The 15,231-nt window shown below is 43.2% G+C and overlaps 1 protein-coding gene across 1 annotated transcript in view; it reads right to left on the bottom strand.

Annotated features, from left to right (window-relative positions):
• The window catches only part of STK3 (serine/threonine kinase 3), a 146,298-nt gene that overhangs the window by 109,768 nt on the left and 21,299 nt on the right, over positions 1-15,231 (bottom strand). Inside the window, exons 5-6 of the mRNA XM_075270328.1 lie at positions 11,458-11,622; positions 11,204-11,371 (exon numbers count right to left, since the gene is read on the bottom strand). Coding sequence (XP_075126429.1) covers positions 11,204-11,371; positions 11,458-11,622 — 333 coding nt within the window. The remainder of the gene's footprint in view (positions 1-11,203; positions 11,372-11,457; positions 11,623-15,231) is intronic.

Below are 15,231 nucleotides of genomic sequence, written 5' to 3'. Positions count from 1 at the left end.
AAGAGGAAGACCTCATGGTCATCGTCATAATCATTAGTTCTCTGTGCGGAGTGATCTACACTTGGTTTGATGTAGATTATACAGCCTGGTCGCGGTTGGAAGGAAGGACCTGCAATAGCGCTCCTTCTCACACTTGGGGTGAAGCAGACGGTCACTTACAGTGCTGCCAAGTCCCATCAGGGTCCCATACATGGGGTGGGATTTGTTCACCCGCATGGAGGTCACCACAGACAGTATCCTTCTGTCACCCACCACCTGTACTGAGTCCAAGGGGCTCCCCAGGACAGAGCTGGCCCTCCTGATCAGCCTGTCAAGTCTATTTCTGTTCCTGGTTGATATACTGCTCCCCCAGCAGGCCACACCAAAAAAGATGGCTGAGGCAACCACAGAGTTGAAGAAGGCCCTAAGAAGTGTCCCCTGGACTCCGAAGGCCCTCAGCCTCCTGAGCAGGTAGAGTCTGCTGTGGCCCTTTCTGTGCAGCGCCTCCAGGTGATCAGCCCAGTCTAGTTTATTGTTGAGGATCACGCCTAGATACTTATAGGTCCTGACTATCTCAATACATGTTCCTTGGATCTCCACTGTGGTTGGAGCACCTCTCCGTTTACTAAAGTCCACTACCATCTCCTTAGTCTTCCCAGCATTAATCCTGAGCTGGTTCCGCTGGCACCATTCAACAAAATCCCGGTTTAAGTCTCTGTACTCCCTATCGTCGCAATCAGTGATAAGGCCGACTATAGCAGAGTCATCGGAGTACTTCTGTAAGTAACAGCTGGAGGAGTTGTGCCTAAAGTCAGCAGTGTACAGTGTGAAGAGGAATGGGGCAAGAACTGTACCTTGTGGTGCCCCCGTACTACAGATCACAGTGTCCGACACACCGTCTTGGGCTCTCACATACTGAGGGCGGTTTGTCAGGTAGTCTAGTATCCAGTTGGACAGGTGGTGGTCCACACCACCAAGGTTCAGCTTCTCCCTCAGTAGCCCTGGCTGAATGGTGTTGAACGCACTGGAGAAATCAAAGAACATTATTCTCACAGTGTTCCCGGGTTTCTCCAGGTGAGAGAGAGCTCTATGAAGAAGGTGGATGATGGCGTCATCCACCCCAATGCCTGGCCGATAGGCAAACTGGAGGGGGTCCAAAGCGGAGCTCACTAGGGGGCGTAGGTGTGTCAGGACCAGTCTCTCTAGGATCTTCATCAGGTGGGATGTCAGTGCTACAGGTCGGTAGTCATTGTAGCCCATCGGGTTGGGTTTCTTTGGGACTGGTACCACGCAAGATGTTTTCCACAGTTGAGGTACCACTCCCAGCTTTAGACTCATATTGTACATGTGCGTAATAATGCCACACAGCTGGTCACTGCACATTTCAAAAACTCATCATCATATCGAACAAGGGATCTATTCTCGGTAGCAGACTGCCAGTGTGGCTATTATACCTGCTATCACTGCTTTCTTAGTAGTCTCACAAAAAGTACTGGGGCAGTATGGTGGCTCAGTGGTTAGCACTGCAGCCTTGCAGCACTGGAGTCCTGTGTTCGGATCCCGCCAGGAACAACATCTGCAAGGAGTTTGTATGTTCTCCCCGTGTTTGCGTGGATTTCCTCCCATTCTACAAAGACATACTGATGGGAAAAAAATGTAGATTGTGATCCCTATATGGGGCTCACAATCTACATTAAAAAAAAAACACGTACCGGAAACCTGGCAAAATAGTATGTTAACATACTGCTAGATGGAAAACACAATAATCTTCAGAATGCCAACATGGTGCCAATTACATCCACATTGCATCCATGTAAATGGATTCCAGAATGGTTATGAAACGTGTATTTCACATGTGTCTGGTATTGAACGCCTAGCCTGGAAACTCTACACTATAATACTGATAAGTAAACAGCACACGGTACCAGTTTCCAGTATACTGTATACCCAAGCGCTGCAGGGGATTGCGCAATACATAATTTACTCATTGTGCGAGTGACACAGCAGCGACAATGGTTTCCTTTACAGTTTTCACCATAGCTATGGAGCTTGACTGTACTTGACTATTCTCACTCTCCCTTGATACATCTGCATATCTTACTATAGCAAGACAGATTTTGCAGAGATTTCAGAGTGAATGTCAGTTTAGGAGGAAAGAGGAGGAGAAGGTTAGAGAAAAAAAAGTGGAGAAAATGTTTGGTTTTTTTTCTGATAAGACATATTGAAAAGTTTCTTTAACATTTTATAAACTCTACAAACTAGACTAACATAGTGCTTTTTGTTCAACCAAGGGCTGCATATAGTACGACAATACATTCTCCTTCGACTCAACACAGCCCAAGGACAGATGTTTGTACGAAATCAGTCTTCAAAACTAAGAAACCCCTAAGGATAGTGGAGCAAAGGGAAAGAACCCCAACTCCCTTCTGTTACAGGTTGAGCTGACCCTGGTGGCTCAATGTTTAGCACTGGGATTCTGTTTCAATCTGAAGGATAACATCTGCACGGAGTTTCTCCACCGTCCTTGCTGAATGGACACTATGAATTATCACAATACTTATGCGGATAAGATAATATGTACATGCTTGTAGAAACTGGACCCAGTGTTATCTGTGTGTTTACATAAAGAGATAACAGACTCAACTTTATCAGCAAACTGCAACTGATTTTCCAGCCGACAGAGCAGTCAGTAAACTCACTTGTCCTATCTCACAGGTCTGTGGTTATGTTAACGCTGTCTAAACCATAAGAGGAATAAAGGGATAAGATCACATAGCAGGCAAACAAAGCAGCATTTCTGAAGCAATATATTATGAAAAGTCTTCAACTTACATAAGCTGCCGGTATAGATAAGATCCTTGAGATGGGACAACCCCTTTAATGGGAGTTTTCAGACGGAACCTACCTGAGGACTGAGCATGATGCTTACTTTTCTGCTAGCTGAAAAAATCTGCTAGAGGAAAAATCAGCATCTGATACCCATTGACATGAATGAAGGTCGGGGTCAGGCAAAATTTACAGCTGATTTTGAAGCGGAATCCAAGCGGAATCCAATTTAGCGCCAAATTTCTCAGTGTGAACATACCCTAAAGATCCTCTAATTCAGGAAAAAAAGTGACTGAATTCCTCTAAAAGTAAATATGTAATAACCTACGTACCTAATTCATTATATACAACAGACTGTGTAACAAATAATAACGTAAAATAATCATTCCATTACTTTTTGCCCGACTCCGACACCATCCAAAATTGGCCCCGACTCCGCAGTCTTGGGTGAAATAACTTCCAGTGACATTTCCCCTAATGTTTTTGCACATTATATGTAAGCCTTACCGGTGACAGGTAGTGATGTGAACGATGGCGGAGTATGCTGAAGCGATATACGAATCCGGCAATAATATACACAAATGATAAATCCTATTATTCTCTACTAATAACACTAAAATGACTAAAAAATGATATATGCACTTTGTAAAAATCAATATCTCTGTAACTTTGCATGCTCACAAAAATCCCGTAATGGCAAAAGAATTATTTGACTGTAGTTAACCCATCGTCACCATAGCATGAACATAAAGACTAATGGAAATCAAATAAGGCAGAGCCGCTCAAGGAAAGGTTAAGTGACTGATATCCCATAAACAGAGGATTAGGAATAAACTAGATTTCCAGAATTCTTCTTAACCCCAGCAACGTTGAAGCGGCCTGGGACTGCCGTAACCTCCTGCATGTGTGGAGTGTATATATCAGGCGGAAGCAATGCTTGTTTGCAAGGAATCCACCATTTCCTCTCTGCCAGAACACTTGTTTAAAAAGCCATGTTAGACTTCTATTTAAAGCTCCAGCTTGGCCAAGTAGGAAATGGCCTGTTGGCAATAGATTAACTTTGTGGCAGTGCCAACTGGCCCGCAGCTACACAGTGTGCAGGATCATTTCAACATGCATTCCCAAGTAACAAAAATTGTGCTTTACATAAATACTGAAGAGTATGGCGCGCGGCCAGGAAAAGCAAAGACAATAAGCCCTGGCTTGCGAGCTCGCCTTTATCGGATGAATGTCAGAAGAAAAACAAAGTCCCACAATCTAAAGAAGTCAACACATGTCCAGGAAGCTTGTGAGGTCAGAGCGGAGAGAAAATGAGAAAGAGAAAGAAAAGTCCTGATACTTTTAGGGTAATTTACCAGTGGGAGCTCGGAGCTAGTTTACTGAATACCGCAACTACTTCTTAAAGGAAAAGACACCCCATTTCTTTCATAACATCCCAGGTGTCCCCTATTGCTGGATAGTTATCATAGTGAATAAAAAATGCTATGCTTGATTTGACCTGTGGTGGTGCTGCAGAAAAACACAAGATACAAGGTCTCTCCATAGCAGAGATTCCCAAAGCATTCCAGGGGTCTCAGCCGCGACGCAAATTTCCATCGTTAGATGTAATCTTCACATTTTTTGACAAGTTTTGGGACGTGGTAGAAATGTAGCAGCAGGGGGTCCACCGAAACTAGTAAAATTTTGAAAGTGGTCTACGAGAAAAAAAAAAAGTTTGGGAACCTCTGCTCCATAGGAAGCACCCACGGAAAGGGAGCACTTTGGGATCTATCTTTTGTCAAGGTATCCTACTAATAAATGGATTGTACAATGCGTTGGGTAGGTCAGTAATATGAGATTGGTGCGAAATCCAACGTTCAGCTGTTTGAAGAGACCACAACACTCGATAATGTTGCAGCTTCTTCCCTAAGGACATGTTCCTCAGTTACATAGCACAACTAGAGTTCAGTCTCATTCAAGTAAATGGGCTGAGCTGTAAAACCTTGCACAGTCCCTACTCAACGTATGGTGCTCCATATGTAGGCCACAGCACTCCCAGGCCGCTGCATTCTACAAACTGCTGATCTGTAAGGGTCCCGGGTGTCGGACTCCGCCAACCAAATATTCGGTCCCGCCTTCCTCTTCTTTCTTCTTCCAGTGACGTCCTCCTGTCCTGGCTCTTCTCCGCCTTCATCTTCTGTTCTTCCGGTGGGTTGTATTCAAATCCCGCGTGTGCGCATGTGGCGCTCCCTCCGGAGCGCTACTGTGCACGCGCCGGTGCCATTTTTGTTGTAGTTCTAAGTAGCCCTTAGAACTAAGAGAGCATGCGCAGTACGCTCGCGAACGTCTTCACTCCAGAAGAACAGAAGATGAAGGCGGAGAAGAGCCAGGACAGGAGGACGACACTGGAAGAAGAAAGAAGAGGCGGGACCGAAGATGACGTCGGATCGTGCACGACCGCCCCCTGTGCATGCAAAGGTATGATTTACATATATGTTTTTATAGTTTTATTTTAAACCGGGAGTGGGGTTTAAAATAAGATTAGTGGTGCCTGAAAAGCCTTTGTAAAGGCTATTCACGCATATGTGAAGCTCATACAGCATAATTTTTCTGATAGAGCCCCTTTATAGTGGTAATCTACTTTCAGCGGCATTTCCTGACGATAGGGCACCATTATTAAATAGGCAAGGGTCTGCCCAGGACCCCCCTCCCCAGCTTCTCTGAGTGCTGCTCACTCGCTATAGAAAGTGTAGGCACAACTTTAGGTACTGCAACGCCTCTCCATGCAGCAGATAAAACCACTGCTACAAATTGTATTACAAGCAGGAATTATAACTGGAAGCCCTAGTGTCCTGGTACAGCTGATCTGCGAGGGCACCCAGGTGTCAGACACCTGTAGACCTAATATTATTGGCCTATCCTAATGATATTCAATACTAGAAACTGCATAACCCCTTAGACCTTACCCAAGGATAGGCCATCGATATGTAAATTTAGGAAAGCTCCTTCAATCTGTGCAGACTAATTTCCACAAGCCCAAACCGTATCCTTAGACCATGCAAAGATTTCCGTTCTTGCCTAGGTCTTGACGTTCGCGTCTCTATAATGCCCCTATTTAGTATGGAATCCACCGGGAGGACGTGGCCTATTATGAGAAGTATAATTGGAGGGGTTCAGCTTATCTGATTATCAGCATTAAAGAGGGATCTAGTCCTTTCCATTTTTTGTCATTACGTCTTAAAACTCATGTTAGAAAATTAGCCGCTTACCTTTACGTACCCGGTGCGGCTAAATGAAATTACGAGGGTTGAGTGATTCCAGCTGCGGACGGGATGATTACATTAAGCCTGAAAATATTACACTGAAAATCAAGCTCAGGCAATCAAATAATTAATCTGTAAGCAATACGGCCGCTCGCTCAACAGATTTTCTGTTTCATACACTTGCATTAAATTTCACTGATTGTAGAGAATGAGAGATCCCCCCCCCCTTAAAAAAAAAATGCCTATTTCTGTTTAGCTCTGTTTTATTTTTATCCCTGCCTTATTATTTCCTGCCTTTTGGATGAGAGAATTCTCGTAGCTTCTCTCCACTAAAGTTCCTGGCCTTCTGAACTCAAACCATTACAGTGGGAACGAGAAAAAACAGATTTGGATTATTCATGACCCTAAAACCCAAGGAGAGGAACCATCCCATAGCTTACAGTAGGAAGGTCGCCTACAACTTCAAAGGCAAACTATTAGCAACACAAATATATATATAAAAAAAATATATAAAGGCACGGGATTCTCTCCAATACTCTTCTTGATCCATAAAGGCTACGAGACTCCGGGTTAGCTATATAGAATAGGGATTAGGGCCAGGACAACTGTCCTAGGTCTGGTGAGGGAGGTGCTCGCCTGCTCCACATGATGTGAAATTGCCCCCTACTGGAGGCGTTCTAGCAGAGTACGATTTTGTTAATATATAGGGTATATGGTATCTCAATAGTAGCAGAACCAAGGGGTTGTTTGTTGGGTCTGATGACACTAACTTGGAAAGAGATGTTCTGGTGGCCATCTAGAGAATGCTTTACTAGGCTAGGAAACTGACTGCACGCTCCACCTACTGTGTCTGAATACCTTGCCAAATTTAAAGTGGTTTTCCAGGCAGAAAATCTTTTTTTTTTTTTTTTAAAAAAAAAGAAAGATCTGTACATATACCTTTAGCAGTGTTTTGAGTGTCTCTGGTTGCTGTTGCATCCTCTGCAGTTGTTTACATGGTGTAACTTCCTGCTGTGCACCTTCCTGTGTATCTGCTGCACTAGTTCCGTCTCACTCAGCCCCCTCCCCCTCCCACTCCATTACACTCCCCCTCCCTCTCTCACTAGCTAAACTATCCCAACCATTACTAGGCCCTCCCCCTGTCTCACTCGCTTGGCTATCCCACCCATTACTAGCCCCTCCTGCCCTCCCCTGTTCCCCTAGCTAACCTATTCCACCCACTACTAGAAGAGAGGGGAGGAGCAGTTCCCAGACACAGGAAGGCTTGGTAAGTATTGATGGGGATGGGGGGGGTTTGGAAAGAGTGATGTTCCATTTCGGAAGCAGTGAAATGGAACGTCACCGGATTTTCAGAAAGGATATGGGTAATTACTGATTTTAAAAAAAAAATAGTAAGTAAATTAGGAGTTAGGTGGAGGGCGGGGGTTTAGTTTAGGGGTTAGTTCTTCGTTTATCCTGGACACCCCTGGTGTTAACGGGGTGTTAATAGCATCATTAGGCTTGAAAAGGGTTTTACATAAGGAAAACAGAGCTTACATTTCTGGAGATTTGAGGCAGGTGGGAAGAGAAATGTGGCCTACACATGTGAACCCATGGGAACCTTGGTTTGGTCTGAAGAGGGCGTATACGTGTGCTTCATTTATATGAATAAGAAGAGTGAAAAATGGAGTATGAGCCATGATGGCTAAGGATCACAGCGCGCTGGCAGCGCCACATTACATGCCAATTCTTCTTGTTTCGTCTCTTTGGGGGAGCCACAGTGGGGTGGTTTTCATTCTCCTGTTTTCTATTCATTCAGAGCCAAATCTTACCATGTAGGACTTTATCCTCTAATTTAATTATACCAAACGCATTGCAACGCAAAGAGCTTATGTGAGCACACGGACCCGATAGACTATAACGTGTGTGCTTTCTGCACGGTGTCCGCACAGAACACGCGGAAAGAAAAGTAAAGTACTTTGTGATCTACTTTCATGTCCGCATGGCTCGTATGGGCAGCGCGCGGAAAGCACATGGATTAACCACAATCCAGATTCACGTGAAGAAAATTAAACTTATTAGCGCCATATTACATACAGAGTATTCTGGTCTCAAGACAATATTTGCTTATGTCTTATTTACATACATTACAGATGAGTAACGTATCCAGAAAAGCTTGTGCACACAATGCCTCTAAGCATACAAACATGGCAGCATGCGATCCACGCTCAGTATCCGAGTTCTAGCACAACATAGCAAGAGAACATAACACACTCGCTCAATAAACTTTACGTGGTAGTCCCGGAGAGCCTCTATTAACAACACAGCGCTGTAACATTATTAACCTGAATTTTTATTTCTGCAGGACAGATTTCACCGCAGTTATTTCTAACGACAACAATCTTAAATATCTGGAGCTAAAAATGTTGCCAAACTAAAATAAAACTCCGAGCTTGACAAAATTAAACAAAGATGATTTATGGATCAGTGATCATTTCCTCTGAATTGGTGTATTAGTTGCCCAATAATATGAGCATCCCCCCCATCTCAAGTAAAATTGTGTTCCCCTGCAGTTTTCCCCTTGGGACTGGGCAGAGCAATCATGAAAAGCTCTGCCCAATCATAGAGAGAACTAGGTGGCTATACAGTTATAGCTGCAGAGTTCACTACAGAGCTACAGTATACCTCGCATGAAAGATTAACCCCTACAAGGCTCTAGACCACCAGAGATTTTGACATGAACCCTTTCTCTGCTCTACACCAACAAGGATACTGCCATTAACCCCCTTTCTTTGTACACAACCACCAGGAACTTTAGAATTAGTCCTCTATAGACCACCAAGCAAATTGACATTAAATGTCACTAACTTTTCAGACAACTTAGTCTCATTTTATAAAACAGGTGATTCTGAACCAACATGTAATACACTTTAATTAAAAATGTGGCTTAAAATCCTCTGTCAAGTTCCTGCCACTAGGTGTTTCCCTTCTAGCTAATTAGCTGTTCACTCTTTTGGTACTAAGGAAGTCCGTCCATAGATACATTCCATTCTGTCTTGCTAATCACAGTGAAAAGAAAAGGGAGAGGTTGACTCCCTTCATAGTCTCCACAGACATGTCTGCAAACTGTTGCTGTGTGCAAAAGACTGAGGATTCTGGAAAATCTCTCTTCAGATGTTATCCCATTTACTCATACAGACCATCAGAAGTAAAAACATTAACCCATTTACTACCCTACAACACTAGAGATAGTGATTTTAACCTTTTGTTTCCCCTACACCACCAGGGGTAATGATAATTCCTCTCTTTTCCCCATACCACCAGGAACTCTAGCAATAACACCTTCTTTGTTGTAGACCATCAGAAATAAAGATATTAACCCCTTTACCTCCCTAAATTATCAGGATTGCAAACTGTAAGAGAACATAGTAAAAATGCACTTCTTCTATATATTTCTGGTACCGATAATTTAGCAATCCCACCCCCCACATTAAGTGCAAGACTTGCGCATGTACATAGCAAACAATCTGCATAGGCAGAGCTTCAGTATAAAGCATCGAGTAGGGACAGGACGGTAGTGATGACATAAGAGACCGATCATCCGACCATATCAGACAATACAGCTAAGGCAGCCATTGATCACTGTTGTGGCTTAAGCAAAGCTAAAAGCAGCCAAGCAAAATAATAACAGGTAAGCATTATCCATTGACACTGAACTACATATTTTTCTAAGACTGGAACGGGACATTTGATGAATATCCCACAATAAAATAAAGAAGCTAAATGCACAGAGGAGCAGTTGTAGTAACGTATTAAAAAATAAACCATAAGCCGCAGGTTTCCTGCATAGCGCTGTCCCAGAACAAGGCCACAAATATGTAAGAAATATAAAAGCTACATAAACCAAAGGCTGACAAAGTGAATATGTGAAATATAATGCTTCTGTGGTAGAATTGCCCATTCCTGTATAAACCTGGTGATTTTCAATGTAGTGAATTCACATGGAAGACTTGGAGCACATAAAGGAGAACATCCATTCTTTACATTACACACTATAGTATTCCATATAATACATTATAGCAAAGAATCTGCAGGTAAATAAGTTCTTGGGAAAGTAAGGATGATAAAATAATAAAACGTTGGTTTAGGTTTATTAAATCATATGGACTTATAGGAATCTAAAAGCTGGCAACACACATTAGATGAATGTCAGCCGAACCCGACAATTTTGGCAGGACTGGCTAATATATGAAGTCTGTCACCAGAACCCACCACAGATATTTTAGGGTCACCTGGGTCAAACAGTGTTTTCCCCTTGCGAATTGCTGCCTCTATTACAGAGACATTGCCTTGTCCCAACATGCAAATGAGCTCTTAGGAGCAATGGGGGTGATGCCGTTGCGTCACAGAGGTAAGCGTCTGCGACCCCATTGCACCAAAGAGCTCATTTACATAGTGATATCTTGGTAAAAAGAGACCCCAATTTAAAAGAGGAAAACATAGTTTGATTCTGATGACCCTAACGTTCAGATTTCCATTCTTCAAATCCACTTGGGAGTCAAGAGATGCAAACACAATCCACTTACCTGCAGAGAACCGCTGACACCATAGACTATATAATGGGGTCTGCTCAGTTTCTGACGATTTTATACTGAAACCGGTGGAGTGAAAAGTCCTCCTTGCAGGTGTGAACCGAGCCTAAGCTATCTATATGCGAGGCTGGGGTGATATGTGGGGTTCTGGTGACAGACTCCATTTAATAAATATTGGAGTGTCCCAACTCTCCCCCCAGGTCTTTTGGATTTTATCATGTTCGATCCTGTCGTATTAAAGGAATGTAAGCAACCACCCCATTCCTCAATGGTTTGAGCATGCATGTGTAAGGGGATGTCGTAAGGAACATGTAGTGCATGGGGCTTTTACTGCACCTCCTGTACATTGCAATAGACTTGGGTCATGCTCCAAAAGGTGTCATATCTATGGAGCTTATCTTCTTCAAACGTCTTGCTTGAAGTGAAGTATAGCTATATCCATACCCTGTATATTTTAGCATAAGTAGGCATGTATGTACATGGTCCCTGAAGGACAGGATATAACATGTGCAAGCACGGAATATGGTGACAATCCAATAATCATAAAAACGTTCTCATCTTTTTACTAAAATGAAACCCACTTACCCTCATTGGATGAATATCTGCGTAAGGAGGCTTCCCTTCTGCCATTTCTATTGAAGTAATTCCCAGAGACCAGATATCCGCTACACAGTTATACCCAATTTCTTGTATCACTTCAGGAGCCATCCAAAATGGAGTCCCAATGACTGTATTGCGTTTTGCCATTGTATCCTATAGAAAAAAAACAAAATAAAAGTTCTTCACTCAGGTCTGCAGAAAGGAATCAAGGATCAAGGATCTCGGGGGAATCCACTTACAGTCAACTGGCCTGCAACGCCAAAGTCTGCCAGTTTGGCATGACCTTCTGTGTTGAGGAGGATATTCCCAGCTTTTATATCCCGGTGGATCTTCCTCATAAAGTGTAAGTATTCAAGGCCTTTAAGCGTGGACTTTAGTATCGTAGCAATTTCATCCTCTGTTAACTGGAAGATAGAAAGCAAAGGGAAATAAATACAGCTATGGAAGAAAATATTAATAAACCGCACTGTTGTAGGGATTATGTACACAGCCAAGTGATGTCTACGATATGTACGACAAGACACATACGTGCATGGTTCTGTCACTCCAGACACTTATCCCCTTGTCTACAGGATTAGAGATAATCGTCAGATGGCACCCCAGCGATCCATTCACTTGTATGAGTTTGCTGGGACTGTAATGTCCGGCAACCCAATCACATTGGTGGTTCATTCGCAGCAGATAAGTGTCTGCCGCGGCACGTTGTAGGAAAAACACTTTATTTTACAATGCCAGGAAAATGACTGAGATTTGACCTAACCTCATCCCATCACTGCACACAAAGGCTGCACAAAGTGCAGTTTATCCTAAATACATACATAGGGAAGATAAAAAGAAATGCAAAATAAAGCACTTTTGGAAAAATGGACAAAAGTTCTATTACGGACACAGAGCCCGAGTGACCCCACTGACTATAACAGGGTCCGTTGCATGTCCTTGCAGCACTTTATTGTCCAGCAATTTAACAGATCTACGCTGGACAGATCCCCAGGCACAGATGTGAACTTAGCCTTACATAACTAACCAGATTCCAGAAGTCAAACCCCCATCGACAGGATATTACAGGGGTTGTGGAGGACTTTTAAATTGATGGCCTATCCTTAGCTCAGATCATCACTACAAGATCTATAGGGGTCCAACACCCAGAACTCCCAGGGATCATCTGCACTCCCAATGATCGTCACATTGTGCAGTGTGTGGATGGGATTAGCCAGGGTCCCATCCACTTTGCACGCCTCGGCCTTAGTCTCAGCATGCTGCTATTCTCCTTATACTGAAGCCATAGGCGTGCAAGGTCAGCTTCGGAGAACATGCCCTATACATCTGGCGCTTGCGCAGTGAAGCCGGGACGTACGTTCTCAGCTTGCGCAGGCTCCGGGAACACAAGAGAAGAGTCTGATGACTATAGATATGTATAAAGGTTTTTTATTTTTAATGCAACTGCAGATCGCATTACAACAGGGACACGAACCCCAGGTCTATAAGGACCTGTGGGAGATTTAGCAACCTAAACCGACCTGACAGACTCCCTTTGATATATGTATAAGATATGACAATATCTGTAAAGCGCTGTGGAATATGATGGCGGTATATAAGCACAATAAATAAGATAAATATATATAATAGTCAATATGAAAAACAGCATCAAAATAGTCAATATTCGCCTATCCATATATTTGATGCAAAAATTGTGACCAAGACTTAGCAATATGACAGCCCCAATCTCACATAGTAGCCATAGCAGTACAGGTACTTTACTCTAGAGGGGGCTGAAAACCTGGACAAACTAGATCTGCTTTCTCAAGGCTCCAAGAACAGCGAAAGGTTAAACGCTCTCTTCCCATTTCTCAATTCCCACTTCAAAGTCCCATTTCGGGTTGGCCAGCCCTTTAAGAATGCAATATCATGCTCTGCGGTAAGTGCAGATGTTTTTCCTGAGCAGCTGGAAAATGTACAATCTGTGTTATCTACTGTGATCAGCAAACAGGGACGTTTCTGAGGTTTAACATGATTGCAAATCCGGCCATAATAAAATAAAGGCTGCTTCACCTACAGATTAAAGGAGACAGAAGCACACAGGCAAACAAAACCAAACTGTTCACATCAGCGGGGCTGCGAGCGCTGCAGGCTGTATGGTCAGAAAGGAGCATTGTGCAGCCCGGGAACACATTTGGGAAGTAGAGGTGGTTGGTTCAGTGCTCACAAGATTGAAGGGTATGGATAAAAACGTATTTCGCCTGAGTCCATTAACATTCCTCTCTTGTATTGCATTTACTTTCTCTTGTTTATGGTCACCACACATAATTTGTAATTTTCCAGTAGTTTCTATTTTTATGCAATCGAGATGTAAAACAATTATGGAGCTTATTAGGAAAGTTTCCACTGCACGACTTTCTCAGCGCTCTCTGGTTTCAATGGATGGCGGCGATAAATTGAATAAAAATGGTAAATAGGCCCCTGTAACACTTATCCAGCACGTGCAAGGAGTAGGTTACCTATACATAATATAGCATGTATAGATACACGCATGTAATTTACTATAGTATACATGATATACCCTAGGCAGAATTCGCAGATGGCATTGCCCTCCATATAAAAATGGTTCGACAGCTAAAGTAAGGAGCAGAATTTAGAAACGCTGTTGACACTGTCCATGGTACTGACAATAAGGAAGATGTAATAGTCATCGGGCCTCAATGTTAGAACTGGATCATGAAGACAATCCCTTCTTAAATGGGCTGTCCAGTTTGGAAATGTAATTTATATACCTTATTATGGAATAGGTAAAAGGGGTTATCCAACTTCCAAATTGATCTCCAAATACAAACACAGCAAAGCTAAATCCTCAGCGTTCCCTTGTGCACCTTTTCCTTGGCTTTAGTTTACTTGCTGCTCTTTGTATCTTGTAAATCTGTGGACTACATTTCCCATGATTCATCTGGCTGCTATCACTCTCTGTGTTGGCTGCTCACAGGCAGAGGGGGGGGGGGGGGAGTGATCTTGCAAATGAAACGTCACAGCATCATGTGACCTCAGATGTGGGAGTGATTCATTAACGGTGTTAAGGGGATATTGTCACTCCTTAGAGAGAGACCACCATATAAGTGTGTGGAGACTCATTAAGCCTTTAGCACTCCACTTTGCAAAGGACCATGGGAAGAATATGCAAATCTGTCTTCCATGATGTAATTAGGAAGTCAGATGCTGCCTCTGTATTGCAAACCAATAGAGGGCGCTCACTGGAATGTGCAAGCCTATCTTCCCTGCTGTAGTTGGGAAGACAGAATTCCAGTGAAATAACCCAATAAAGGTTGCTCCCTTTTGCGTCATGCCCGACCTTCCAAGAGGCCTTTGTTTTGCAATGACGCTGCAGGTTATAGTCCTCTCTACATCGAGCTGAAGAGATGCAAGTACATCGAAACAGCCGTCCTCGATTGAGAGACTATAGCTGGTAATAATCCCAGCGTCATTGCAAAACAAAGGCCTCTTGGAAGGTCGGGCATGACGCAAAAGGGAGCAACCTTTATTGGGTTATTTCACTGGAATTCTGTCTTCCCAACTACATCAGGGAAGACAGGCTTGCACATTCCAGTGAGCGCCCTCTATTAATTGCAATACAGAGGCAGCATCTGACTTCCTAATTACATCATGGAAGACAGATTTGCATATTCTTCCCATGGTCATTAACGGTGAGCAGGCAGATGCAACATGGGAAATGTAGTTTGTTCACAGATTCACTGCATATAAGTAACAGTGATACAAGGTGCAGCAACTAAAATGAAGCCAAGAAAAGGATGCAAAAGGAAGCAGTGAGGATTTAGAACTGCTGCGGATTTGCAGATCATTTTAGAAAACTGGATAACCCCTTTAATATGAAAGGGGTTAATACAGAGTTAATAGAGGGAGTCCCCTGTTCAGGCTCCTCAAAATTGTTGCATAGCGAGTCAAGACTCGGTGATGTGAATGCCGGATCCAACCATTCTTTTCATGGCCTCATTCACCTCTGTTTCCAT

The sequence above is a fragment of the Leptodactylus fuscus genome, chromosome 4 (genome assembly GCF_031893055.1).
Source record: "Leptodactylus fuscus isolate aLepFus1 chromosome 4, aLepFus1.hap2, whole genome shotgun sequence".
In the NCBI taxonomy this organism is placed as follows: domain Eukaryota; kingdom Metazoa; phylum Chordata; class Amphibia; order Anura; family Leptodactylidae; genus Leptodactylus; species Leptodactylus fuscus.
The sequence above is the reverse complement of the archived record's forward strand: the minus strand, read 5'-3'. Positions and strand labels throughout refer to the sequence as shown.